The following is a 27,135-nucleotide window of genomic DNA, read 5'->3' on the forward strand; positions in this document are numbered from 1 at the left end:
CCAGTGCATGCTCGACTTGAGGCTTCTTCTGCCCGTCCAAATGATTCGCTTTTGTGAAGTTCGCAGTGCACAAAAGTAGGCAAATTGCAACTGCAATTGCACAATTTGCACTGTAGCTGCCACCAGAGCCATTTGCTTGCAGTCGGCAGAAGTCGCTTAATTGCCCGAATTTTCACATTAAATTGAGTTATAGCCGCACCTTGGTGCGGACTAAAAACTAGGGGCTGCTTGACATTTCCATTTCCATTACCAGTCCCCCTTAGGCCAGGCCTGTGCATTTGTTATGCAATCCGTGCCAAAATAGAACCGGCGGAGCGAACATTTTTCCCATTTGGCAGGCAGAGCAGCCAGACAAATCCCAGCCTGACAACGCAGCGCATTTTAAGTATTAATTTGAGCAAATCTTCGATAAGCCGTTGCGAACGACTGGGAAATGCTCTAAAACGGTCGTATTTTATTGAAACGTTGAATGTTAACAGTTATCGGGAACAAAATGTAAGTTATGTAATTAATATTACTTCAAGAATTTCGTTTTTCTGTTATTTTGCTTTACAAGTTTATACTATTTAAAAATACATAAATTTTTAATATAAACATTACTTTCTAGCTTATCCGTTAGTTTTTATAAAAGTTACAACGATGAAAATTTACAACATTTTATTGCAAAGCTTTCCTAATATATCTTTGTCAAGTTATAGCCAACATTTTAATGAAAAATATTCTACGATCAAAACCTTTTTAAGTATAGTCAATTAAAAACATTGACCACATACTTCACATTTAAAGATAACTTTAATATTTGTTAACTAATTTTCCCATTTTTCAATTATTTTTGTTTGATATTAATTGCCGAATAATGTCACAAAGATTTTCCATCTTGGATTGCACGAAAAGTTATAAAAAAAACCCATGCTACGGTACCTGCAGGAATCACACTTTTCCACCAGAGGTGCTAGCCCTTCGGACTGGAAAATTGATATGGCCATCGATTGATAGCATTTTTATATCCCTATAGAGTACATACAAAGTTTCGGTAATAGAAATTTGCCCATTGGAGCCTGCGAATCGAAACATAGCCGAAAATACGGACTGGGAAAAGGCACAAAACGAGCCAACTGCATCACGGCTTTGGGCCATGGCTCGATGCCAATAGCCATTCTCATAAATGTGTGTCTGTCTCGTCGGTCTCAGCACTCGGTCCGCTGCTGGATGTGTGTGTTCGAGGGCTGACCGAAAAATGCAAAAAGGCCAGGGCAAAATGTAGATTTCCAGGAAATTGTGGGGCGTAAAATATTTTGCACAAAAGTTGTACAACAATGGCATTAACAAGCCGAGCAGAAGTGAAACAGAAAGAGCAGAAAAGCTGGAGCGTGTTGGCAAATATTCGAACAAATATTTGGAGTGCATTGAACGCTCGAATGCGTCGAAAACAATCGCCAACTATTTCCCATGAATATTCCCCATCCGCTAAATTTTTGTTTTTTCAATTCCATCTACTCGTGCCCCACTTCTTCCGACTTTTTGCTTTTGATGTACTCACACATTTTTTTCGTTGGCAAGCCAAGGTCAACTATTTTGGCTTTTAATTAGAGCGGGTCATAATTACAGACAGGCGGCCAAACTGATGGCCACAAAGGTCGGCGGTATTTGGCTGTAATTCAAAGGCGCTGCCGCGCTGCTTTGTCAACTTCCTTGACAGTGCGTCCACGTGCGACACGCTCTGGGCGGAAATTAAAATTCTGGCCCCGTTTCAAAGGCAACAAAAGCAAAGGAAAAGCGCTGGCAAACACAAAGACAAAGCCAAAGACACAGATACAGACACAGACACAGATACAGACATAGACACAGACAGACAGCAAAGAGCATCTAATAAACTTTCGCGCGCGGGCTATGAATTTTCCAAAGCCAAGTTGTTTTTTGTTCCTCAGGCAGCTCTTCTATTTTCCACCGGCGGTGAAGCACGCACTCCTCGGTCTAGACACAAATCAAAGAACTACGTCTCGCACTGCCAATCAATGGTGGTCCTTTCCCGAGTTTTTGCTGTAGATAAAGTACGTACCCCGGGCTCCAAAGTTGCATGGAAAATCTTTGTTAAGAACAACTTTAATTACCAAGATGCAATCATTCATACTCAAAAATAAATTACAAAACTTACACAAAATAAAGGGAGTACAAAAAACTTGTATTTTTTTTTAAACATTTGAAAAGGTTTTAGCCTGTAAGGTTACAAAATACTAAATGCTGTTTAAGACGTTTTTTATGCTATAAAAAAATTAAATTCAATTAAATTACTTGACATAAGTTGGCCAGCAACATCATTTAGAATCAAAAACAATTTGTCTAACTATTTGTTTAGTATTATTTTAAGTTATAGTGCTTACTTTATAAAATTTAATAGCTCAAAATTAATTTGTTTTTTGACTCGAATAATTGATAATAATTGAGTTTAGCTCTTTTTTCTTTTTTTTAGCTTGTTGAACAAGAAATGACGACTAAAATTATCGATGCCAAAAATGTCTGGTACTTGAAAATCAAAATATCTTTATCCAAACCTTAATGTCATTTGTATAATCTATTATTATTATTATATATTAAACTAAAATTTTTGTGACAGTGTGCCGAGATTGGTTTGCATGCAGACGCTGCCAGTTCTTCAATTAAAGTCCAGGGGAAGTTCGTTTATTGACCGAACCTGAGCTGGGGACAATTGTAACAGTTTATCCAAGTAACTAAACGGCTCAGAGCGGGTTAATGAACGGCCAACAGGGTGGGGGCAAATGCAATTCAGTTCGCAGTAGGATTATTTATTTGACTTTCTTTGCCAAGCATTGAATGGGATAATATTGTTAAGAAGCTGCCTGCTGATAAAGCTTCTAAGAATCTGATTAAGATTTAAAGATGAAGAGCCAAGAGCTATATTTAGAGGGAGAAGCGAAGAACTTATATAAATATTTTTGCTTCTAAGCTATTTACATATTCAAACATAAATACTTAAAAAATAACGAGGGGGTATAGTTGCCCTCTTAAAATCGTAGCTTGACAAATTTTGAATTCTATGTGCACTTTTTATACAAATATGAAAGGACATATTCATGTTAGCCATAAGTGATGATTTAACAAATTTCGCTTTCGGTGCCAACAGTGCATGTAACAGTTTCCACCTCCCTTATCCTTGCAATTTTCGTCCTTTTCCCTTCGCGCTGATACTGAAACAAAGGAGCTTTTAACATGTCTGCCTGCCAAAGTGTGTGTATTTGCGAGCGATAGTGTGAGCAACCGGGTTGAAGTAACCTTTGGCCGATTAAACATAAATCCCTATAAAGCAACAAAGTAAAAATTGCCAACGAGCCAAGTAAAAACTTTGGCAAAGTGCTCAACGTCTTGGAGCTTCGCTGCTTTCCACGCTTGATGCCAAGGACGTGGTGCTGGGTGGCGGTGGGTGGTGGCTTCAAGCGCGGAGGCCTTTGAAGCTGCGTTAATGCAAAGGCTAAGGGGCCACGGGGCGGCTGAGTAATTTATATGCCAGTCACTAGATCATCGCTGTTAGGGCATTAAAAACTTAAATAGTTTTAATGCGACACAAACTATGCGGGAGTGGAGCGAAGAACACGACTAACGGACAAGCTTCTCAGCCGTGCCCAAGGTGCGTATACTTAACGCAGCCTTAATTATTGTACTTCCGGGCAAAGGAGAATTTGGGGGCGGTGGGCAAAGATTGTAAGCCAGCATTCATAATGTGCAATGGCTCGTTTGCTCAGCAGCAAGACGACAATCTTGTCCTTTATGCCGGGGCCAAAGTAAATTTGAATAATAATGCAGATGGAAATGGCAAGGTTACAAGCTGCCTACAAAATTGATTCGAATGGCCAAGAATAGCACGGGCGCAGGGAAAGCCCCGCAGAATAACAATAAACATTTCTATCTGCTTCATTGGTTATTTACTCATTTCGATACAAGGAGATGGCCGAGGCAGAAGCAGCGCAGGCATCAAACAAGAAAAATAGCGTAAAACGAAGACCTCCCCTCTTTGGGTTTATTTTTTTGAAATCGCGAAAAGGACTTCACTTGATGGCAGCGAAACTAAAGCAGCCAAATAAGCAACCGCAGGGCAGGGTCTGCTGATTTTCTTTTTCTTCTTGTTTTGTTTCATTTTTTTTACTCCTCGGTTGGACCGAAGACAGAAGCTGCTTATAAAGCAATATACATTTCGCTGTGGGCGGCCAGGCAACAACAATCGAACTCAATCGATATTTTTCGCTGCCACTGCCACTGCCCCCTTTCTTTTTCCCATTCTCCTCTTCGGCTTGACTTTTTCTTGTCTTTGGTCTTGGCCAAAATGGATTTTTGGCACCCCCGGGGGACCCGTTTCGCCTGGTGTCACGGGCTTTTGGGCCGGAGTTGGGGGGGGAAACGGGAAATGGGAAATGGGAAATGGGAAATGGAAAAAGCGGAAAAGGGGAAATGCACTCCCGATCTGAGCCTCCGATTCCGGCCACATATTCCGCCGTCGAAGACCTCAGCTTGGGAGTTTTCACGCTTGAGTCCGTGGTGAAGTTTTCCCAGCAGTTCACTCAGTCAGCTGCGAGTTGAGGTTGGCTTTTTGGGGCTAAAGCATTTCCAGAGCGGCGCCGACTCCCTGAGCCATGCCCTGTTATACTCATACCATCTGTTATATTGGGAGAGAGCTGTATAGGGGGAAATTTGATGGGAACAGTTTGTGTGGCCGCTCTTATACACCTGGGAACACCAGTTTAGCACAAAAAGCATTGCCCAGTGCTTATCAAAAAAGGTGGAAAGCCAGCGAGGAAATCGCAAACAATTTTAAGGCAGAACAAACAAAAATAAAATATTGAAATTTTCTATATAAAATTAATTTTTCTAAACACGTAAGACGTGCACTTAGGTCATGGTTTCTTTAAAAAAATATAAATTCGGGATGGGCAGAAATCAAGCTAACAATTTAATAATTTATTTGCCCATAAATTCTTAAAATTGAAATTTGATTAAAAAATCATTATATAAGGGATTGCCAGAACTCAAGCAAACTATTGCTAACGTTTAACTGGAGAACGCCTAACTGAAGAAAAATGTAGATGTATAATTTGTTCTTTCAAAAAATAATATAGTTTGATGAAACAAAATCTTGGTATTCAATTAACACTTTGTTTAAGTATTAAATTAATAATAGATTTGTCAAACTTAAATTATAATTTTAGAGCTTAAGAATAACTTTAAATTATACATTTTTGATATGTATAAAAATAAAGTCTATTTAAAGAAAGGATTACTGCACAGGTCAAAAGTTTTAGATCCAAAACCAGGTCGAAACTTTTTAAAAGTAAAACGCTTCATACAAATTAATTTGTACTTCTTGTTACTAAAATGTTTTGTTTTACTTATTAACACGCTATTACCCTCTTTTTGCACCTACAACTAAGAATGATTTTTCTAGACAAAACTTTACTCCCCATCACATTATAAGCGACTTGGTTACAATTTGTTAATAAATATATATTCTTAAAAAAATATTAACAAATTTTATTTGAATTTTAAAATTGTGGACGGTTTTGTTACAAATTCTGTTAGCTTTTTCTATAAATTTGTATTTCTTTGCATAGTTTCTTTATTGCTGCATTTCAGCCAATTATCATTATCATTAAAAACTATGAGGACATCAAAACTAGCATGTCTCATTTAAAATTTATATGTCAATAAGCACATGTTTGATTGACAATGAAAATATCAGTGCTTTAATGGAACTGCAAACTCTTATTAATTTATACAATTCATTGGTGGAAATTGTAACCTTTTGATTAAGTCTTTAGCTTATGTAATCGACATATGCATGTTTATTCATTTGCAATTGATAAATGTCCTTAAATAAGCAGTTTATAGGCGGATAAATCACATAAATAAAGTAGTTATCCGCCGCAGCCTCCTGCATTTTCAGGCAGAGAAACCGGTGAAAGTGGTGCGCTCTCGCGGTGACTTTCCCTTGCGCTCTCTCGCGCTCTCCCAATTTCCTGTTCTCCCAAAAGAGACAGAGAGAGAGAGAGAGTATAACAGTTTGCCGAGTGAAAGACGAGGCACGAGGACGTTGCCGAGAGAAAACACGAAGGCCGCCTGGTTTTCACTTGGCGGAGGCGTCTGCCTGCCTGGAAATCCGTCGAGCGTTGCGGGCGCAGCAGTTGAAAAGCGTACGCCGTGAGCGACAGACACGCCGCAGTCGATCCGTTCGAGTCCGCTCCACTCCGTTCTGTTCCGCCTCGATCCGTAACCCCGCCCGTGGATCGATCCTCCGGACGGATAAATCACAGCCGGCGGAGTTCTCTTAGCCAAAACCCAAAAAGGTGACCCAGTAGGTCGGCTTGACCGGAGTTAAACGTGCCCCACCGTGAGTGTGCGTGCGTGTGTGTGTGTGGAGAAAGTGGCGAGAGGCAGTACGTGCCGCCATCAGAATTTTTGCGAGTGTGCCGGGTAACGTGAGACGGGAAATTCAGACGAAAACAACCTGAAATCCATTTGCCGCAATTTGAGGAACCAGAACCAGAACCAGCGACAACGACATGTGTAAACGCTAACGAGCCTGAAAGCGCGAACATTTTGATTGATTTTGATTGACATGCCACTCAGCGCATGCCACCCACTACGAAAAAGTGACTGAAAATAACAAGGAGAGAGCGGGGGGGCATAAAATAAACGAAAAACTTGAGTAACAATAGCCACCAACACAAGCCACCACAAATATTCACTAAAACTCAAACAAAGAGCAAACAAATATTGAAACGTTTCAAGCACTTTCGGGTCTAAAAAATAATTGCCTCAAGGGCTGTCAGCGAAAGTGCCAACAAAACTGGGAAAAATACCCGCCCAACACAGGCCCAGAAACAAAATGCAATCAAATCAAGGCCCATAAAAACCGCACAAAACAAGCTCGCATAAAGCTCGCAAAAAATCATACAAAATAATAATAAAAATCCACAGCATCAGGCGGCTAATCAACTACAACAAAATAACCAAAAAAAAATATATACATATATCTAAAAAAAAAAACGCTGAGCTGGGCAACTGGTTTTTTCGGCATCTCAGTCAGATTTCCCACTCCCCTTTTGCTGTGTCAGTGTGTAGTGGTGTCTTTTATTTGTATACATATTGTATTATATGTATTTGTGTGCCGCCTGCGTATGAAAAAAGGATAAAATATGCCGGCATTGATTTTCTTCTGCGACAACAACAACAGCATCAGCATCATCAGCTAAACAGCAACTGCCGTAATAAGAAACGAGAAAAGTTGCAGGAATCGAGGGTAAACTTTTTCGGACATTTTCGGTATGTTGTTTCTAATTTCTGCAGTGTTTTAGTTATTCCGCTTGTTGTACATAAAACTCAACATTATTGCTGTCAAAGTTCTGACAGTTTGAACTTTTTATATATACTCGAACTCCCGTTTGCCATCCACATTGAATTTGGGGTCGAACGGAGAGGCTTCGATATTTGTTATGCGCAAAGTTGCTAGCATAATTAAGTTAAATGCTTGTAAATAAACAAAAGTGTTCGATTTAAAAGAGTTGCCCTCGAAAAGTTTGCCATTGTGAGGACTGGCTGCTTTTGGGGGTTTGGGGATGAAGTCTTCGGTGTTGCATCTTGCTATGTTTTGCAAGAGTTTGTCTAAAGAGTGCCCATAACTTTGGACAGGAGCTAAAAACAATAAAACTGGGATGGGTTGTTTTCGAATGGATGCACCGTGAAATGTTTGTGATATTTTTACTGAATTTACCTCTGGGACTTGTCATTATTTTGTTCAACATTCAAATAAGCTGATGTAAATTACGCCTTTTCGCAGACCTGAACCCTTCCGTTTGATTAAACCGCTTTGATAAGGTCAGTTAATTGGCAAACACACAAAGTACCCAAAAGTAAAACATGCTGATTTCAAAAATGTTTGTGTTGTGACTTGTTAAATTTAAAAAAAAAAGGGCAAGGTGAAAGAACCACAACAAAGGACCTGAAGTCGGCTCTTTTCGGGGGCGGCCAAGGGTTAAACTGCAAACACTGGGAAGCCCACAGAAAGTCGTGTGTTTGACTCAAATTAAAATGGAAACAAGGAAATGCCGAAGGCGGTGCCTTTTCCACGCTGACGGCGTGCAAATGAGAAAATTCATTATTTAACATTAATTAAGGCTTATTATGCACATTATCAACACAGTGGGGCAAACACGCACACAGGCGCAGAGGCGAACACGTATGCTAACCGCATTAAATGTCAGTCAAAGACTCGACTAAGTAAACACAAGCCAATGAAAGTTCCACTGTCTGTGTGTGTGTGTGTGTGTGTGTGTGTGTGTGCGGTTGATTGTCAGCTGTGTGTGTGGTAGTGTGCGTGAGTCTGTGGACAACTATCAGCCACACCAACACACATGCACAGGTGAAACTTTTACTTTTCCACCCAGCCTCAAGCCCCAAAAGGAAAGTCAGGTTCATAATTCAACGCCCGTCAGAGGATGGAGACGGGGGGAGGGGAGAGGGGAGGTGGGAAGATATGGTGGTGGCCAGCAAGGACCAAACAGGATGCGAAGCGGCATCAGGAAAACAACAGGCAACATGTACTGAACTTACCGCGCATGTAGCAGACTAGCTGGTACCCATTAACCAAGCTCTTCTGCAACTTTCATTGTTGTCTTATATTCCACTATACAATATTATTATAAATTTTTTGCTTTTCTGTTTTTTTAATCAAATTTTTAAATAAAATTATCAAATCGTTTGAAAGTTTATTAAAGCAATTCAGACAGCCGTTGAACCATTTAATTATACATATTATCTGACAGGTTATAGAATACTTTTCACTAGCAAATGTATATTAAAACCTTCTTAATGTATAAATTCGTGCCAATTGAATTCCAGTAAAAACGTTAGTAATAAAAAAATAAAATTAGCATTTAAAACTATTATTATCTAAGTGATCAGAAAAATCGAGTGTAGATAGCATATCATATCTTCATTCTGTACCTGTTTGCTGGGCCCAATATCCCCATCCCGCTGCTGGGTGGAAAAGGTGTTTAAATTATTCAGTAAATTGTTAAGTAAATAGCAACCGAAAGACAACAAAAACAGCAGCCAGAAAAATAGGCTCAGACATCAACACCATTCCCATTCCCAAGCTCCTCGTGTCTATGGCCACTGAGGAAATTTACCTCTCATATGGCGATGGCGATGGCGCTGATGATGATGGTGATAATGGTGGTGATTCCGGGTCTGATGATGGTGCTGATGCCGAAGCTCAGTCTGCAACTGAAACCGAGGCAGATGATGACACGCCGCACAGTTCACGGCTCAGCGGAGTTGCCGGCAGCAAATGTACAATAAAATAAACACCAAATGTGGATAGCTAGCTACATTTTTTTGGGGGGGCAGGGTGAAAGGGAACGGATCGTAACGTAACGAAACGAAACGAAACGAAACAAACACAAAGCCGGAAACGGAAGCAGCTATGAGAGTTCAGGCGGCTGGAACGACGCACTCTGAACCAAGTAAACAATAGCGAGAAATTTGTTGGCCCAGGAGCAGGAAAGTCGATGCAGGAAAGTCGAAAGTAGACAAAGCCCTGTTGACTCACCTCAAAGGCAAGCACGCCCTCAAAACAGCATTAATTGTGGAGGGTTCAGGGTGGTACAGCCAAAAGTAACAATTAAAAGTACTTACCCTTTGGGGCGGGATTTAAAAATACATTTTGATGAGAATTTGCTTATATTTAGATAGTATTTGTGCCTATTTATGGGTTAAAATGGGTAACGTTAAAAGTCAAGGAAGCTAAATTTACCATAGAAACTATTAAAAAAGAATATGTACATTTATGAGGAAGGATTTAAATAGAAGCTACACGCAGAGAGAACATTAAAAATTAAAATATTTGATTGTAATATTGTTTTTCAAAATATAGACTTACTTAAAATAAATTCAAATAATGAAAATGGAATTATAAACATATTTAATTGGTTTATCCAATAGGAAAACATTGTTTGTTAATTTAAAATTGTTCCATACTTAAAAATAAAAATAAAAGTGTAACACACTTTGATTTAAGAACAACACCCCTTTGGTGCCAAATAAGTACCGAAAATATTAATTTAAAGTGCAAAATTTGGTTTTTCCATGATTTTTCTCTGGGTGTACTCTGAGCAAGCAACCACAAATTTTTAAAGCCTTTTGCCACCACTGATTTCCATGCACTTAAACTTTTATTAAATAAACCAAAAATATTTGTTTCTCTTTTATTCTGACAAGTTGTTAAGCAATATTTTTTTTGAATTTTTACTATTATGTGAGTACAAACGATAAATAAATAGTTAGTAGAAAAAACTCTTTACTTTTTTCAGAGCCTGCGAAAGGAAGCCGCGTTTATTTTCTCTTGACTCTCTTCTATCCGTCGAAACTGGGAGTTGGCCATCGCTCGCCTGCTGCATTGGCTCCATATCACTGCCACTTTCGGAATATTCAAAGGGTTCCTCAGGAAACTGCGTAGATATGGCAGTTTTTCGCTTCACCAAGCTATTGCCGCGAAATTCGTCTCTTTCTTCAAGGCTCATTTTGCGCCACATGGTTGCGGCCTCAACGGCCATACGACCGGGATTGGCTTGCCGAAACCTACGCAGGAAGTTCTTGTAGGTCCAAAAGCTACTGGTTTTGCGGCCTACTAACGATAGGCGTTTGTTCTGAACTGCCGGGTCATTTCGCGTGGAGCCTCGCTTTTTGGCAGGATTTTCTTTCAACCGCTTCACCGGCTTACGCATACCATCATTCAATTTCTTTGGAATTTTCTTTGCGCGCTTGGACCTTTTTTTGGGCCCCTCAACTTCTTGGGGCTCCTCGGTATAAGCTAGTTCTTCAATCTCATTGAGTTTGGCATCGGGTTGCCTAACCTCATTGATCTCCGAAGAAGAATGAATGTCCGTCTGGACGATGGAAATCGATGAAGATGAATAGCTCATATTTCTGGCAGACTCGATAACCCTCACTTCACCATTGTCCAAGCTTCGCAAATTGTAGGGCCCCTCAAAAATCTCATCCAATGTGGCCAAATCTAACTTGTATGGCATGTTAACTTTGTATCTATTGTATGAAAACTCGCCGCGCTGTTTTGTATCAAATTTGTTCCATTTTGCACTGGCAGAAAGCTGAAGTTTATCGTTTCTTATCCAACCATTCTCCTGCTTACAACAAGCCAAAAAGTTCTGGAACGCATTTCGATTGCCTCGACCTGGCGTTGATCGTTTCACCAATTTCTTTCTCAAAACAGGCGGCATTGTGTGCTATTTCTGTATATGCTAGTGGTTGATGGATTTTAATATTGGTTACAGAAAAAAGCCGCAAAGAAAATATGCTAAAGTGAAGGCTAGGCAAATGTATCATGTGGAAGTGGAAGAATCATTCTAATTCACATCCCAGCTATTTTCTTTGCAACCACTATTTGAAAAGAAACGAAATAAAATATTTACCTTGAATTACGAAAGTTGTATGTTCGTCCTGTCCTGAATGAATAAAACTAGGCAAACGTAATGGCATGGGTAACTGAGATTAAACCCTTTTTACACTTTCTAAGGCAAACGAAAATATATATTTTTTGGTAATTTGAAACTATAAATATCGGAGATTTATCTGCCGCACAGACAGAGGATTGGAGCTCCTCCAAATTCCCAGTTTCTGGGCCGCAAAGTGCTCAGACGCAAATGACATGCAAAATAAGCAGCAGTACCAGTGGAAAACCATGAGCAGCAGCAGCAGCAGCAGGGCCACTTACTGAGCCCCAGACATCCGCCAGATAGGGTTTATTAGGGCACCGGGCCGGGCGCAGTAATTTATGCGGGTTTCGAGTAAAAATGTTTGCATAAACTTTATGCAAAAATATGCTCTGGCCAACGCATGTTGGGTTTCCATGGAATGGGGCGGTTGTGCGGGTGGCAAGGACTCCACTGCTGCAAACTCTTGGCCCAAGCACATTAACAGAAATTGATTTTCGATCTTTCCCCCCACTCGCTCGTTCATTCTGCTCTGAAAGGAAACAAAGTCTGCAAAATGCTCCATTGCTGAATTAGAAAATAAAGCAATTTGTTTTGCGCATTTTGTGTCGTTTCGGGTTATCCTAGAAAAAGTTTGATTAGTTTGTTTTGCATTTGTTTTTCGGTGTTGTGTGTTGGGTGCGGATAATGTTATTAATGTTTCTATATAGTACAGTGGCCAGAAAGTTTATCGAACTCTCGGCCAGCATTCTGTTTCAGAGCACTAGAACGAACGAACACTGGCTGAAAAGAGCTTTGGCAACATATTTGGCAAAACTTTGGAGGCGGCGGGTTCAAAAAGTTTGCCAAAGTGTGTTTGATGATTTTCCGTGAGTGTTGTTTTTGTTACACACTTTTGGCCAATATTTTCGGTAAGCCCTTTCAGTAGGGGCCAGTTAGGTGGAGCCAGGTCAGCTGGATCCTAACCTTTTAGCACTTTGCATAAATGCACTTTGACTTCGCGCGGTTTACTGAGAGGTTACCGAGAGTTCAGAGTGAGGGGCTTAAATGGTGAATTGTGCGTTTAGTAGAGGCGCAAACTTGTGACTTGGCTGTGACTCGGCTTATTCAACAAAAAATTGCTTAAATAATAATAAAATTTTATATTGGTTTTGATAACACTGCGCGAAGTAAACCTAATCCGATATTTAATGAGTCCTTCATTTGAAAAATAAAAGGATATGCTTTGCTATTTTAAAAACATTACAACATAGAAACGTTTTCTTTAGTCATCTCCTTTAATTTATAGCAACTACCCCTAAAATCTAATTATATGATAGCATGTCCCTATCTTCACTTGTGTATGTTCAAAGCATCTGAGAGTTTCTCCACTGGAGAACTACCAATTTATAGTTGTTTTTACAAAATGCTTAGACTCAAACCAGTTCAAGAAGCTATCTTCATCTTTGTCGCGGGTTGGAGCGAATAAGAAATACGTGTTAAAAACAAAACAAAATAATTTTTTTTTGATAAATACGAAAAATGTATTTATTTCAATCAGAATCTTGATATTATAAAACTACGAAAGAATTTTAAATATTGTTCACTTCAGTTTGATACTATCATACTCCATATATCATACTTCGTCATATAGAATAGCCTTCAACGGGTAGTCAGTCCAGATTTTTTCGTCGAAATTGGAGCAGAAAATTCTGGTAACATGACAAATTACCTTTTCGGCCAGAACCGCTGGACAAATACTTCGATTGACGGATTTACGCTGCAAAACCTCACGGAGTTTCTGGGCATCATTGTTTGGTCTATTTTGCTTAGATTAGGAAAAGTTTCGGCATCTTCACTATCCGAGGGATAACTGGCTTTTCGATTGCGAACTGCCGGAGGAGTCAAGGTTTGAACTCGCTTTTTTGACTGCCTTAACTTTGAGTTTCAGCCGCTTTAATGTTTTTCGCGTGGCTCTTGTTTTTTGCGCCTCAGGCTCATTGATTCCAAGCTTTTCATTATCATTGTTATATTCATGAACATCAACATCCATTGGCACTTCCGGGTGAAACGTCACTGTTATCACATTTGGAAAATTTAAGGACATAGTTCTCCGCTCTGTAAGCTTCTTTGTGATTTTCTGAAAGTTGAGCCCACATGGCAGCTGCTTCGTGTATATCACCCTTCCTGTCACGAGCCATGTAAAAATCCAGAAGAAAGTTTGCGAAGGACCTGTCTCTAGCCGCGAAGGATGTGCTGGGTATTTCAATCTCAAAGGTGTTGGAAATATCATCCAACTCAATGATTTTCTCAAAGTCCACAATTCCTCGCGATGAAGTGTTGAAGTCCGAATCGTTTTTCGTCCCATTAATGCAAATCGATGAACTTGAATAATGCAGGATCCTGGGACTCTCGATTACCGTCACATCGTCCTGTGCAAATGAGGTTGATCGAGTTCCCAACCCCTTTTTAAAAACAGGCGCCATTTCGTGTTTTTTACGCTTTTGTCTTTATGATCTATTCTAAAAAGATGTTAAATTTTAAGAAATATCGTGTGATTTTGTAAGTCTTACAAAATAATGGTATGATGGTAAACATCCGGATGCCGAAAATGTGACAAAATTGTGTTAAAAAATAACAACTTTTAGTCTGAATAAGTAAAAGTTGACAAACGTAATGACATGGATAACTGGGATTTAAGACTTTTAACATCTTGAAAGCTTGAGCTAAATATTAAAAACATAAAAATATTCCTAATGAAATAGATCTTCTTTGGGAGCTACACCCTTAATATTATAAAATATTGTTTGTACTTTTTATTTATTTGATTAAATAAATTGCTCAAATTCATTACGCTGTGTTTTATCGATTTAAAAGTGGAACACGACTTAGCATTTCGTTTGATTTGGTTTTATAATTCCAAGGAAATTCGATTTAGTGGGCTGCAAAAATGTTCTGGCTTCGTGTTGCCTAATTTTGTAGGTCAAAGCAATTGGCGAGGTGCTAATTTGCTTTTCACGTTTCAAGATCAAAGACTGCGCTTAAATTTCCACTTGTCGGTGCCAATCTGCTGGCGCCCCACAGCCTTGACCACATTCCCTGCTCAAACTGACCGTGACCAGAAACAAATTGGCGTGCAAAGTGCTCGACAAATCAATTGCAATTACCCGGGGAAATGGGCCAAAGTTGAGGAGGCTGGGGGCAGCTTGGGCCAAATGTAAAACATTAAATAATTCCATTCTGCGCCTGTTATGCGCCGCAATGAGCCACGAGCTCAATCAGAAAGTTAGCCAAACAAATTGCAAACGAAAACACAAATGAGATATGCTTTCGCCCTGGTTATGCTTTCGGCCGACTTTATTTCTGGCTTTGCATATACTTTGTTTTTCCCTTAGCCAAGCCAAACGAAGGGGAGGAAAATCGGGCAACAATAACAAGGGCAGGCGCGCAAGGGCTCACTCAATTTTTCCGCGGAGAGCGAAAGCAATTTCCGTTCGTTAAACCTACATTTCGAAATTAAATTTTTTACACTTGAGAAGTTTGCAGCTTCAAATATTTTCATTTTGCTTCAGACGCAGCGCAATTATGCGCTGTCAGTGGGCGTGAGTAAAGGGTGTGAAGGGGCCTGGCAACCCTGGCCTACTCGAACCGGGAACCAGGCAACCCCGGACCCAGACCGAAACCCATTACTGCCAACCTCCCCCAGACTCAGGAAGTGAGTTGTAATGCGCTGTTAGGCCGTGACGCCTTTAAAACTTCGCCCCTTGAGCTTAATCATCGACTTGGTAATACCCATTGTGGTTCCTCGGAGGGAAATGTATTTAACCTAATTCATTCGCATTGGGAACGGTTGTCATGTCGACTTCAAAATAACATAAGAGGGGATATATGGAAAATTTTAAAAAAGTTCCTACAGGTTTTGACAAAATGACTTAGCTTGTTTTGCAAATTAAATATTAATAATAAATAAAATATTTTTAGTTGGCTTACCGAAATTTTAAAAAATATCAGTAAAGCTGTCATCCCTAAACAAGTATTTAACTTTACTTTTAAATACTAATAAAGGGGTATGTTTACTAATCTTAAAATAAAAATTTTCCAAAATTACCGATGTTCCTTAGCCAATTTTATTTTAGAAAAAAAAGTTATTTGCTTGGTTAAATATATTTAATTTAAGAAAGAAAAAAATTTAAAGGTTTGAAATATTTTTAAAAATTTTGAATAACACTTTGGACAAATTCGACGTGGTACTTATGCACTTATTATTAGATAAATCTGTGAAAAGTTAAGACATTTCTTTAAAGCGTTGCCCATTTAAAAGACACTCAAATCGAAATACCCAAAAACGGCGTCTCATGGGGTACTAAAAACAACCATCAACAACGTGCGGAAAAGCTGAAAAATATACACGAAAATATTGCTCAAACAAATGCCGAGTCTCGGCGCACCCCGACCTTCAACTCCCCATCCTGCCAGCCACCCAACCACCCATTCACCAATCCACCCACTCATTATATCTTCCGACGCAAGGAGCGAAGAATAAAAAGTTTAGACTCTGTTTGCTGTGGTTTCCCCTCGTGGTCTGCGGATGAGGGCAAACAAAAAATGCTGCCGAGTATTAAATATCTATTGGGGAAAAGTGCGGATTGCCTCGACCTCCAGGAGATGCAAATATTGTGCTTGCTTTTCATTATGTTTTCCGTCGCCGGCTCGACAAATTCACCCTGGCAGCTTAATTGAGGCATTACTTGTGTCATCGATTTTCGCTGAACTTTACTTTGGAACATGGCACGGGTATCTGATCACACAAGCAGCCACGATCCCATCTAATTTATATTATCTACTTAATTTATATGGAACTCGAAATTGCAAAACAACAACCCCACGTCGAAAGATAAGTCCTGCCTTTCGTTAGGCCAGAAAAAGGGAAAGTTGCAAAAAAAAAACTGGAATAAAGAAACGGACCAAGGGACCGCCAATAAAATCTGTTTTATTTGCATGCCCCTGGCGAGGACAGAGACGTGGCCTTATTTTTGGTTACTCAAAAGGGGCCCGGGGCTAATAAACGGACAATCAGAATTCGAATAAACTGGTTGCAATTTGAGCTGCAAGGAAACGGAATTAAAATGAAAGTTTACAACATTTTTATTGGATTGCAGTACGAGTACGAGCTTGCTGTTTACAGTAAACAAAGGGTTTGCCTTCGAGGGTATGACAGGAAGTTCAAGCAGTGTCTAAGAAGTTGCAGAGAGGTCAAAGGTCCCGAGCCACGCCCCTGTTCCTACAGGAATGCATCAGGAAAAAAAATTGGGCGACGCGTCTGGCATACTACGACGCCATTAAATAGAATATTTAATTTTATTGTTGCCCCCGCAGCCTTATGGCATTGTCCTTTGTCACCAAAGATACATCACACACACACACACACACACACACACACACACACAACCACAAAAGGGTCAGGCTGGCTGCTTTCACAAAATGAAGCGGCGCGCATTTTTCGAGGCTTAGCTACAAATTTAAATTCCGAGCATGCTGCTGCGAGGGCTCCAAAGGCATCCAGCATCCAACACATATTTACATATTCTCCCTGCCCGCTTCACTTTCCAAATTTTCCACCCAAAGCCATTTTATATTAAAAAAAAAAAGGAAGAACAAAACAAAATGAAACGAAAAGTTTTATACATTTCTAATTTGAAACCCTTTTGCGTTGTTTTTCAAAGCCTTTTTCTTCTCTCTTTCAGGTTACTTTTTGGACAACTAAGCTGCCGGTGATTAAAACGATAATAAGGTAGGTTTGGAAAAAATATCAGACAGCTTTAAAATATTGTTCTGGGAAAACCGAAAAACAATTAAAAAAATGTAAGCGAGCTTAGAAATAATTTTTCCATTTTACCATATAGAGCGCAAAATTAATTCAGTTAAAGGTATAGGTAAATGTAACTTACCTTTTATTTAATTTTTTGTATATCTTCCAGTTTTTTTGCAAATCAAATTAAATATGCAAATAAAAAGCGACGCCACGGCTTGAAATAAGCTTTCAATTTGGTGCAATATTTATTTTCCTTAGTGCTTTTTTGCCATCAAGCTGTCATGTGCTTGGGCTTCATTTATTTATGATTATATTTATTTATTTATAAATGTTATTTGTACATATGGGCGATTCGTCAAAAACGCGTGCAATATTTCATTGGGGTTTAAAAACAATATTTATACGCTTGCGGGCCAAAAGTAAAACCGAGAGTTTTTGCCTGTTTGTTGAACTTGCCACTTTTTTTTCTCCATTGGGTGGGTGTGGGCCTTTATTAACTGAGCGACATAAAAATGGCCACAAAAATTGCTGGCAATGGCCATGTAAAAGTAGCACAGACAAACGGCATTCGCAATAAAAACGAAATTGATTTATGAGTAGGCTTGAAATGTTGCCATTTTGCCATGTTGATTGCAGCTATTTGTGGCTCTACGAAAACGAAGCGCAGTTTTTATCAACATCCTTGACATGGTCTGATTTATCTGACACCTAATTCTTCTCTGATTTTGTGTTTTTTGGACAAGAAATTTTGAATAAATGTTAAGAATTAATACTTTAATTAGAGTGCTGTCCAAAATTTGGATTAAAGTTAGCACTAACTATCAAAAATAAAAAACTTTCACAAGATCGGAAAAATTTTATATGAACTTGCCTTTTGACATTTAATTTATATAAATATATATATATATATATAGTCAGTTTAAGGAAAACACATTCAAATTTTATTAATAATTTATAATATCATTATCTTTGATTGAAGTCAATTATTTTTTTCTTTTATCCGGATCAAGACTGCTGTAAGTCCTTCGTTAAGACTTTTTAAATATGATTTTACCGCTCTGTGGAGCTTTAGTACCCTTTTAATACAATAAGAATGCACATAAATAAATACCTGTGTTTTGAACATCCATTGTATGTTATATAAGCCCTGCTTTAAATAAGTGTATGAATGTTCAACCAGTACTCCTCGCTGTTCAGTATTATTCCTTATACACTCAATTCTCGCCAGTTGTCTCCAAGTTATCTCATTATATGTACTTGAGGTTGGCGAGGTGGAAAATGCGAAGGAGAATGGCAACATTTTAATTTCTTTTTAATGCGGTACGAACTCATGGTCTTAGCTTCTTGCTTGGGGTAGGCCAAAAAATTAATTATCGTTGGCAAACACGCTCAGCGAGGGGGTGGAAAAGTGGGTGGTAAAATCATTGCAAGTGAATTGTAAGCCGCTGGAACTAAGGCTCTGCGTTTTTCATTACACGAGCGTTGTTAGGCTAAAAATAAATTGCTTATTAAAAAGCCTTTGCAGCACATGCATAGCCAGGTGGGCGGGTGGTTGGGTGGTTTGGTTGTGGCGTTGGTGGTGGTGGTGGTGGTGGTGCGAAGGGTGGAGCCACTCATTTACACTTGAGGGGGGAAGGAAAACAGAGTGGCGAGGAGCTGTAAGCAGTGACAATGCGAAATGGAGCGATGGAAGCAGACATCCAACTGGGTGTGAATGACAAAGCCGCCAGGAATCTCTCTGCCACTCCCACCCGCACCTTTCTCCATCAGTCTGCGCCCCCTTTCTTCTCTGTTTTACTGGAGCTTTTCCTCTAAGCGCGATAAAGTCCTTCAAGCAATCGACTTAATGCCTGGCTGTGGCGTTTGTACATATTTAGTTTGCATTTACATGGCACACACAGCCACAACAAGGACATCGGCATACACAGACACTGAGAGAAACATCAAATTGGAATAAATTAGTAAAGTAACATGACATGACATATGGAAAAGCCTTTCAGAAATATATATAGTTGATGTCTATATCGTAGTATTTTTAACTTTTGTTCGAGTAAGATATAAAAATTGGGATTGATCAATAGAATATCTAGCTGGAGTTACATTACTTTAATATTTAAAAAAAAATTTTTTTTTAATATAAAAAATCTAACAACACCCTTTGTTTTGAATTATTTTAAAATATAATCAAGAAATGAAAAGATCGAAAAATTATAATTATAAAACCAGACAGAATCGAATGTTTATATAAAATAAATAAAACAAAAAATTCATATATTGTTCATATAATAAGGTAGTAGTTTTTCGTAGTGTAAGAGGATCTAGCTAAAACATTTAATTTTCTACACATTGCACCATGTTCCGATAGATTAACTGGATATTGGGATGCCACTCCGTCTGTGTGCTTTGCTCAAAATGAGCGCTTTATAAATATGTCCTCGTCAGCGTCCGAGGTGGAGACAATTTGCCACTCCCCTTATCCCTATCTCCGCCAGGACCTGGCAGCAGGCCTGATTGGATAGGCCAGAGATCGAAAGTCAAGAGTCTGGTATCCTCCCGTCCAGTGTGGGTGATTTTGGGACGATTGCGTGTGCTCGTGTGTGCGTATCCTGCACGCTTGAATGAATTTTTGTCAACGTGATTCGCATTAGAATGTGTATTCAAATGAGCACATAATTTGTTTGTTTGCTTGCTTCCCAGCTACCCGAAGTCTGTAGGCATTAAGATATGTCTACATGTGGAATAAAGCTTCCTGGCAATGAGGGGATCGACCTGACGATGCCAACTAGCAAATAAATTGAATGGGCAAATAAATAATACGATGGATATGTTAGCAAACATAATATTTGTAGCTCATATATCTGGGAAGCAAGCAATAAATATAAATATTGATGTTTGGAGTTAATTAAACTTTAAAAACTCTAAAACTTTCCAATAAAATAATAAAAACCTCAAATATGCATAGTACTCAATAGAAAAAGCAAACATTTTACGACTTTTTGAAATAAAATTATTTACAAAATTAATAATGCATGTTCTCAAATTCAAAGATACCCATTTAAGCAATGGGTATCACTTGGAAGCATAAATATCGGAGCGTGCAGCGCTGAGTATTCGGCATTTTATGAGTGCAATTATGTGCGGCAGGGTGTTGTGTGTGTGAAAAAGAGACCCTCTGGGGCATGTGGTAGGTGTGAGGCCTGCGTTTGATATAAATTTCGAACAAATTACAAATAAATTGGAGTTGTCGTGGCTGCGCCATTGTCAACCCCAAAAGCAATCGCTGCCAAGAGGCCCCACTAGTAATTTAAAATATGCAAATTTCCCAGAGCTCTGTTCCAACCCTCTGGGCCCAGACACACCCACCACTTGGTGGAGTATTTATTGCGATTCGCTTTGTCGTCGCCGAAAACAGTTTTAAAGACAATTTCCATTGAGGTTTCCCTAGCTTTTCCCACCCATCCCCGACAACCATAACATTTAATTTACTTAAGTTCACTAAGCCGCTTTCGGGCCAATCACTTTGACGAATATTGTGTCTGGGCCGCATTTTAATTAAATGTGCGAGAATAAATCCATGTGCAGTTTATATGGGGCTTATCCTTTTGTCATTTTGTCCTGTTTTGCGTGTGTCTTATGTTTGATTGATGGGCGCTTGTGCAACTTTTTGTGGCCAGCAAGTCAACGCGAATTGATTTAATGCGAAATGCATTTGGTTTTATTGTTACTTGTTGTGGACTCTCGTTGTGATGGACAATTCGCGGACACATTGGTTCCGTTGATTACATCTGACCATAAATATACATTTTTTTAAGCTCATACGAGTTGCAGTTCTGCAGGCAAAATAAATGTTCCTCCGAGCGGTGTAAATCATCGCTCTGATGAATGGCCAGCAATAAATATATTAAAAGCATTTATTGAAAAACAATCAATTAGTAAAATAAATATGTAAACTAAATTTTATTATATTTTTATATATTGTTCTAAATTTTATTCGCTTGTGTATTTTTAAAATATATATTTTTTCATTTATTTAATTTTCGTTGATTTACAAAGCTGAAACCGTATTACTTTTCCTTTCATTTTCGAATTCATAGCAAACCGCAATGAAATCAACAAAAATTCAAAAGTTCGCTGCACTTTTGTAAATGAAAGTGCACTGAAACTAGGGCGGTGCCACGCCCAAATGGAAAATACACAAAAACTCCACTTTAACAACATTTTTGCGGCGGTTTGGCAATTGGATTTTGTAGCCTTTTGAAGTGGCACAGACGAACTAATTTTTTGACTTTCATTAAAAGAACAAAAATAGAAGTGGTTTGTTGTTGCAGAAAATTCGCTGATGCTTAGTTCCTTTTGCTTCCTTTGAGCCAGCTTTATTTTCGCGCATTTACTGTTTGTATGGAACAATAATAATAAATTGTGTGGCAATTCAGAAGACGGCTTTTGTCGCTTGCTGGCTTCCCCCAGCTCCTATGCCACGCCCACTTGCCTGCCCAGCCCCCGTATCATTCCTGTAAACTTTCACTATTTGTGTTTGTGTTTTGCGGGACCGGAAAGTTTTTGTGCCTCTTTTGCATTGAATTTATTTGTTTGTTTTTGCGCCAAAAGGGGATCTGGGCAAATTATTTAAGCCTATTGAACCTGCCGGTTGCCTGGCTGTGGTAATTGCGTAACCAAATAATTGCTGGCTTCTTGATTTTCACCCTAACTACTTAACCCCTGGCTTTATTAAGTTTACAATGGTACAACTTGTCGTATACGCGATGCCAGCGGTTTGGCGGTAAATGGGGGGGTGGCGATGTTATTAAACATTTTCTTCCGAAACTCGGCATTTAAGTTCTGTTTCAGCTTGTCTGCTCGTCTTTCAGTCCATAGTCTTTGCCACCCTTCGTCGCTTTTCCCATGCGTTGATAGACTTTTCTGGCGATTGAGATTGAGGCGAACCGAACGATGCAGAGAGCCCAAAGGCATAAGGAAACTGGCGCCATTTTGTATTCCGCACAGACACAGGCATATACTTTTGTATATATATATATATATATATATATGTATTCTGTGTGAGTGTGAGTGGCAAAGTGACGATAAAACATTTGCCTCGATTGCTTAAGTATGCCATATCAGGAAAGAGCTGCCAAAGCTCTGGAAATGAGGGGATTGGGCTGAGGAGGCGGAGGCTGATGAGCAGCTTGTTCCTGCACCCTAGCGAGTTGGGTATTACGATACCATTACGTAATTCTATGAGCGAACTTGGAATCGTATATGCCATCAGAAAAATTGCGCAAACTCAATTATTGATGAGCCCTGGTTGGCAAATCAGACGTGAACCAAAGTCTTTGTTTTCAAGTGCTAGAAACGGGGCTTATGTTTCTCAGCTATCGGATTTTTGAGTACTTTTCCTTAGCTTATTGACGTAAATTGGTTATGGGTATCCATTTTTGTGGTAGTTTCATTTATGTTTTTATTGAAACATATATACGATTGCACTTAAATTTTGTAAAAATACACGCTTGCAATGCCTTGATTCCTAAAATCCATAAAGACTTAATGAAGCGATTGCAAGACATGAGAACTTAAGTAGCTACAGTTCGTAGTAAAAAAACCTATAAACGAACGAAAAATCTTTCTTCTAAAGCCCTATAGACGTGAATAAAGTATTTCACAAGTAGTAACCTTATAACTCTTTTTAAGAAGATCATGGCAAAAGTATAATTTTTTCAAGTGCTTCTCCTTTACACATAAAACTTAACGACTTTGCGTTAGTTGGGAGTCAAAAAAGCGAAGCAAGCTGCTCGGTGCTGTTAATTTAAGTAAAAAGCATTTTGCCTGATGTGTTTATTTGCCACGCCTACCGAACGTCCTTCCTCCAGCCACGCCCCCTTGCAAATACACACATGCAGAGCGTTATCCTCGAGCTCCAATATTACTGATAATTTAGTTGGTCTCTAGTCCTGGCAGCGTACATTTATTGTTTGCCATGTACCAATGGCTCTATATAGCGTGTGTCTGTGTGTGTTAGCCCAGTGTTAGTGTGGCTGTAAATGTGTGAGTTCATTTTTGGCCTTTTGCCAGCCCCGACACATTGGCGTCGTTTTATGCGAAAATGAGTTGAGGCAATGTGTTGGGTTCGCTATTTTTCGCATGTCTTTTTTCGTTTTTCTCATATCATTATGAAACGCTTGAATGAGTTTTTATGTGCACAAGTGTGCGAGTGCCTGTCTATGTATTGTCTGAGAGCGTGTATAAAACAGGGGCTAATATATTTTTGGCTATTGATTTAGAGCGGCGATAAGTTAAATATTTAATAGATTCTATCAGGAATTTAATGCTGCAACGGCGGAGCGGATGAGGAAATGGGAGCGATTATGTAGACTTTTAATATTTCCCAAATGGAATAGTTAGCTACATCCCTTTAAGTGGTCAATAATATAGGTTAAAGAGTGTGAATGCCTTGTTCTTTTACAATACAGCATCGATTTTTATTTACTACTGGCTTAAAATAAAGTTTTATCATATTGTTTTTTCTTTTAAATTTGCCTAATGTACAAAAACATCCCTCTTCATGTTATACACTTTCAATAAACAGAAATCTATTAGGTTTGTTTAGCAATTATGCAAATGTCCCGGGCAGACATGCAAATACATTTTTCGGTAAATAAAACATTTTCGCGGCAGCTAAATAAAACCAGCAACGGCGAACACACGCAGAAACATAAGAAAATAAATAAATAAGGGCGGAGTGCACAAACATTTTTCGGGCTACATAAATTATGCCAAAGCATGTGCCGGCAACAACAACCAGCAGACAGCCGGCAACAACAAGAGCCGCAACATCATTGTTGTTGACCTACAAAACGCCAGAGACAATTTCCATTTTCCCAGGCAACTTTTTCCGCGCAAGTCTGCGCAAATTGCGGCCAATTAATTAGCTGCAGTCCGCGGCCAGTCGGAATTTCTGCCCTGTAATTTAATGTCTGGTCTTCGTTTTAAGCATTTGTCGGCTCGAAAATGTCACTAGCAGTCGAGCATTCGAGAATTTGCCATAAAATATGTAGGAAACAACAAGGAAGTTGGCAACTATTAACTCTGTTAAAGACTTACATATTCCTCAATAGTCAAAAAGGTCGTATTAAACTTATATAAATAAGTAATAATGTGATTTTTTGAATTCCATAGTTTATTGAACTGCTCAAAGGACAATCCTTATTAGAAATAATAAAAGATGTACCATAAATTTAATCAGAAACTATGATGTTAATATTTAAAACAACATCCCAAAAATAACCATCAACATTATATACCCTCTAACTCACAAGCATAATTATAAATCTGTAAGCTTAAATTAAAAATTAAATTTTCAGTTAATAGGCAATTTAAAAAAGTAAAATTGATTTTTTTCGAGCAGCAATGGATTATATATTAATGGTTTGCAAAGCCCTGTATTAAACTGAACATGTGTTTCAAAGTTTCTGTGTGCTTATTTTACATGTTATTTTTTTTTTTAATACAAAATGTAGTTAAAAATATCAGTGGTTTAAAGTCAGCTTTACATTCCTTCGTAATTCTTTCACATTTTACTTTTAAAAATACATTTTTTTACCATGTTAAATATTTTTCACGTAAATAAGTGTATTCCGCTGTTGAATGTAAGGCTTAAAAGTTTTTCAATCCCCAAAGTCGCATTCCCACTAAATGGAATAACAGCACACAATCCCAATAATTCTGCGAATCCACAAATGTTATTACACGGATTAAGGTATTAGAACGTTGTGGAAATGGGGAACAGAAATCAACCAAATATTTATGGCAGTTTAAGTTTCCCTTGTATTATTATGAGTCCCACTTAGGCAACTCTAATCCGACTAATCCGCCAGATGCTTTACCCACTCCCACTCCCTCGATCAAGGACCAGAACCAAAAAAAATAACCAGAACCCAACAAATAATGTGGGATGCTGTCTTATTACCGCGAAAGACATTTAGTGCCCGGGCATCATTAGAATACTTGCCTTGTTAATAAGTTATATGCTGACGTATGCACACAAAAAATGCTACCCAGCCCGCTGAAAATGTTTGGAAAATGTTTGGAAAATGTTCTCAAACACCAGACTGCCAGCTGTGTGTCGAGTACCGCAGAAGCCAGGGAGCCAAAAGCACCCAAAATTCCGACCCGGGGTAACATGACATTTAATCAAGGCACAGCGCAAAGGTAAAGGTAAACAAACGGAAATAAGCGAAACTTCCTGTTGCTGTCACCGCTTTTATGTTGCTCCCGTTGCCGCTGCCTGTTTGCTGCCTGTTTGCTGCCTTTCTGCGCATACGAAACGGAAATACAATCAAAATTGTGTAATGTTTGCTTGCCACCAGCACGGGCAGCATCAGCTGGCAGCAGGAAATGGCGGATTGCAGGGGTTTTAGGTGGGTTTTCAGGCAGTTCCACGGCTAAGGGGCTCGGGAACACGCGTCAGATTGTGGTAAGGGGTTTTTAGTTTTTTCTGCAAGCCCCGAAAACCCCTCGAAACGGGCCGGCTTTTCGACTTTGATGGCGGGCCTTTTGGGCTCTTTGGGCATTTGAGGTTTGCTGAGTGCTGACAGATGTGATCGGTGCGATGTGCGCGGCGCTAATGAATTTCATCCAGCCATCGAGTGATTAGCATTATGCCAATTAATATTTAACGCGCCCATTTATTTTCCATGTTAATGCGCAAATGCGCGCATTCGATATGCAAAAGGGAGAGCCGCGAACAAGAAACTCACATTTCGACTTATTGCCGGCTTGTAAATGCAAATGGGTTTTTCCGGGAAAGGCCGTAGGAGGAGGTGAGGAGCTGCCAAGACAGCGTGAAACATTCGACGAGTGTCACTTATAATTGATGTTCTGACAAGTCAATTGTCAGCTAATTGGAGCCGCATATGAGGCATGTATGAATTAGGGCGTGGAAATCAAGAAATCAATACGAAATTGTCAAGTGAGGACTGACATTGATGTGGCTGGGAAAAGCGGGGAAAACAAATTATTGACTCGAAAGAAGCAAATACTATCCAAGAGATACTTGATACTTGTTCAATTTCAAAAAATATCGAATGGGTTTTTAAGAGCTGACTTCATTTTTGGCATTTTTCTTTCATCAACCATTTCTGCCTAAGTTTCATTTAAATTTCAGAGTTCTTGTTTAAATGCTCACAAAGTAATTGGCCTCGTGGTAAACTTTAAGTGGGGACGCCAATATGGCGCCTAAATTTGGTTGCACAGCATGTAAATGAAAGTTTGAAACAAGAAGGCAACATTTGCAAAGTTTTTGAAAACTTTTTGCCAAAAATGGCAATTAATTCATAACAAAAAGTAGCAGAGAATCGTATGTATATTCTTTATGAATAGAATGAGAGACATTTTGAAAATAAATCGAGGACCTAAGCCTTTTTAAAAATCCATAATCCCCAGCAATAGACTGTATACCCTGAAATATTACTTGCCATTAGCCAATCGCAGTCAAAACTATTCACACTTAATCCCCCGATTCGAGGCCTTTGATTCATGGAATATCCTCGGAATCACAAACAAACCCTTTTCACAGCGATGGCAACGCCCATTTTATTTGCTACAAAACAATTTCCGAAGTCATATTTTATGCCATCAAAGGCATTTGTCATTTATGCACAAAATGTGTGGCAATTTGGGCAAACAGTTGCCAAAACAGAACTATGTAGTTTAGAGCGAGTATCTGACGAAAGTGAACACGATGTGCGGGTTGCTTGTCGTAAAAATGTAGGCAAAAAGGGTAAGAGTGGGGAAAATGGCTACAAGCTGAGGAATGGGGCCAACAAGAGCCGA

The 27,135-nt window shown here is 39.1% G+C and overlaps 2 protein-coding genes across 7 annotated transcripts in view; one reads left to right on the top strand and one right to left on the bottom strand.

The window, feature by feature from the left end:
• Positions 1–27,135, top strand: part of LOC128261229 (uncharacterized) — a 69,077-nt gene that overhangs the window by 12,265 nt on the left and 29,677 nt on the right. For 4 of the 5 annotated variants that reach the window (XM_052994809.1, XM_052994808.1, XM_052994810.1 and 1 more), the window contains exon 2: positions 17,240–17,286. The gene's annotated coding sequence lies outside the window, so the exon portion shown is untranslated. Of the gene's footprint in view, positions 1–6,080; positions 7,330–17,239; positions 17,287–27,135 lie in introns of those variants that run through there. The other variant, XM_052994807.1, reaches the window with a different exon arrangement.
• LOC128261232 (uncharacterized) lies at positions 10,258–11,614 on the bottom strand. 2 transcript variants are annotated; one of them, XM_052994816.1, is made up of 2 exons: positions 11,496–11,614; positions 10,258–11,324 (listed from the first exon to the last, which is right to left on the bottom strand). In XM_052994816.1, exon 2 carries the CDS (start codon positions 11,301–11,303, stop codon positions 10,347–10,349), a length of 957 nt encoding a protein of 318 aa, XP_052850776.1. In that variant the 5' UTR covers positions 11,304–11,324; positions 11,496–11,614; the 3' UTR covers positions 10,258–10,346. The 2 variants fall into 2 exon arrangements, with proteins under 2 accessions (XP_052850776.1, XP_052850777.1); XM_052994817.1 differs by having other exon boundaries at positions 10,258–11,315; positions 11,496–11,567.

This window comes from Drosophila gunungcola, unplaced genomic scaffold (assembly GCF_025200985.1).
Source record: "Drosophila gunungcola strain Sukarami unplaced genomic scaffold, Dgunungcola_SK_2 000001F, whole genome shotgun sequence".
In the NCBI taxonomy this organism is placed as follows: Eukaryota; Metazoa; Arthropoda; class Insecta; order Diptera; family Drosophilidae; genus Drosophila; species Drosophila gunungcola.

What these genes read in the sequence shown, in the direction of transcription:
- LOC128261232 (XM_052994816.1), bottom strand. Translation starts at nt 11,303, where the DNA reads ATGCCGCCTGTTTTGAGAAAGAAATTGGTGAAACGATCAACGCCAGGT.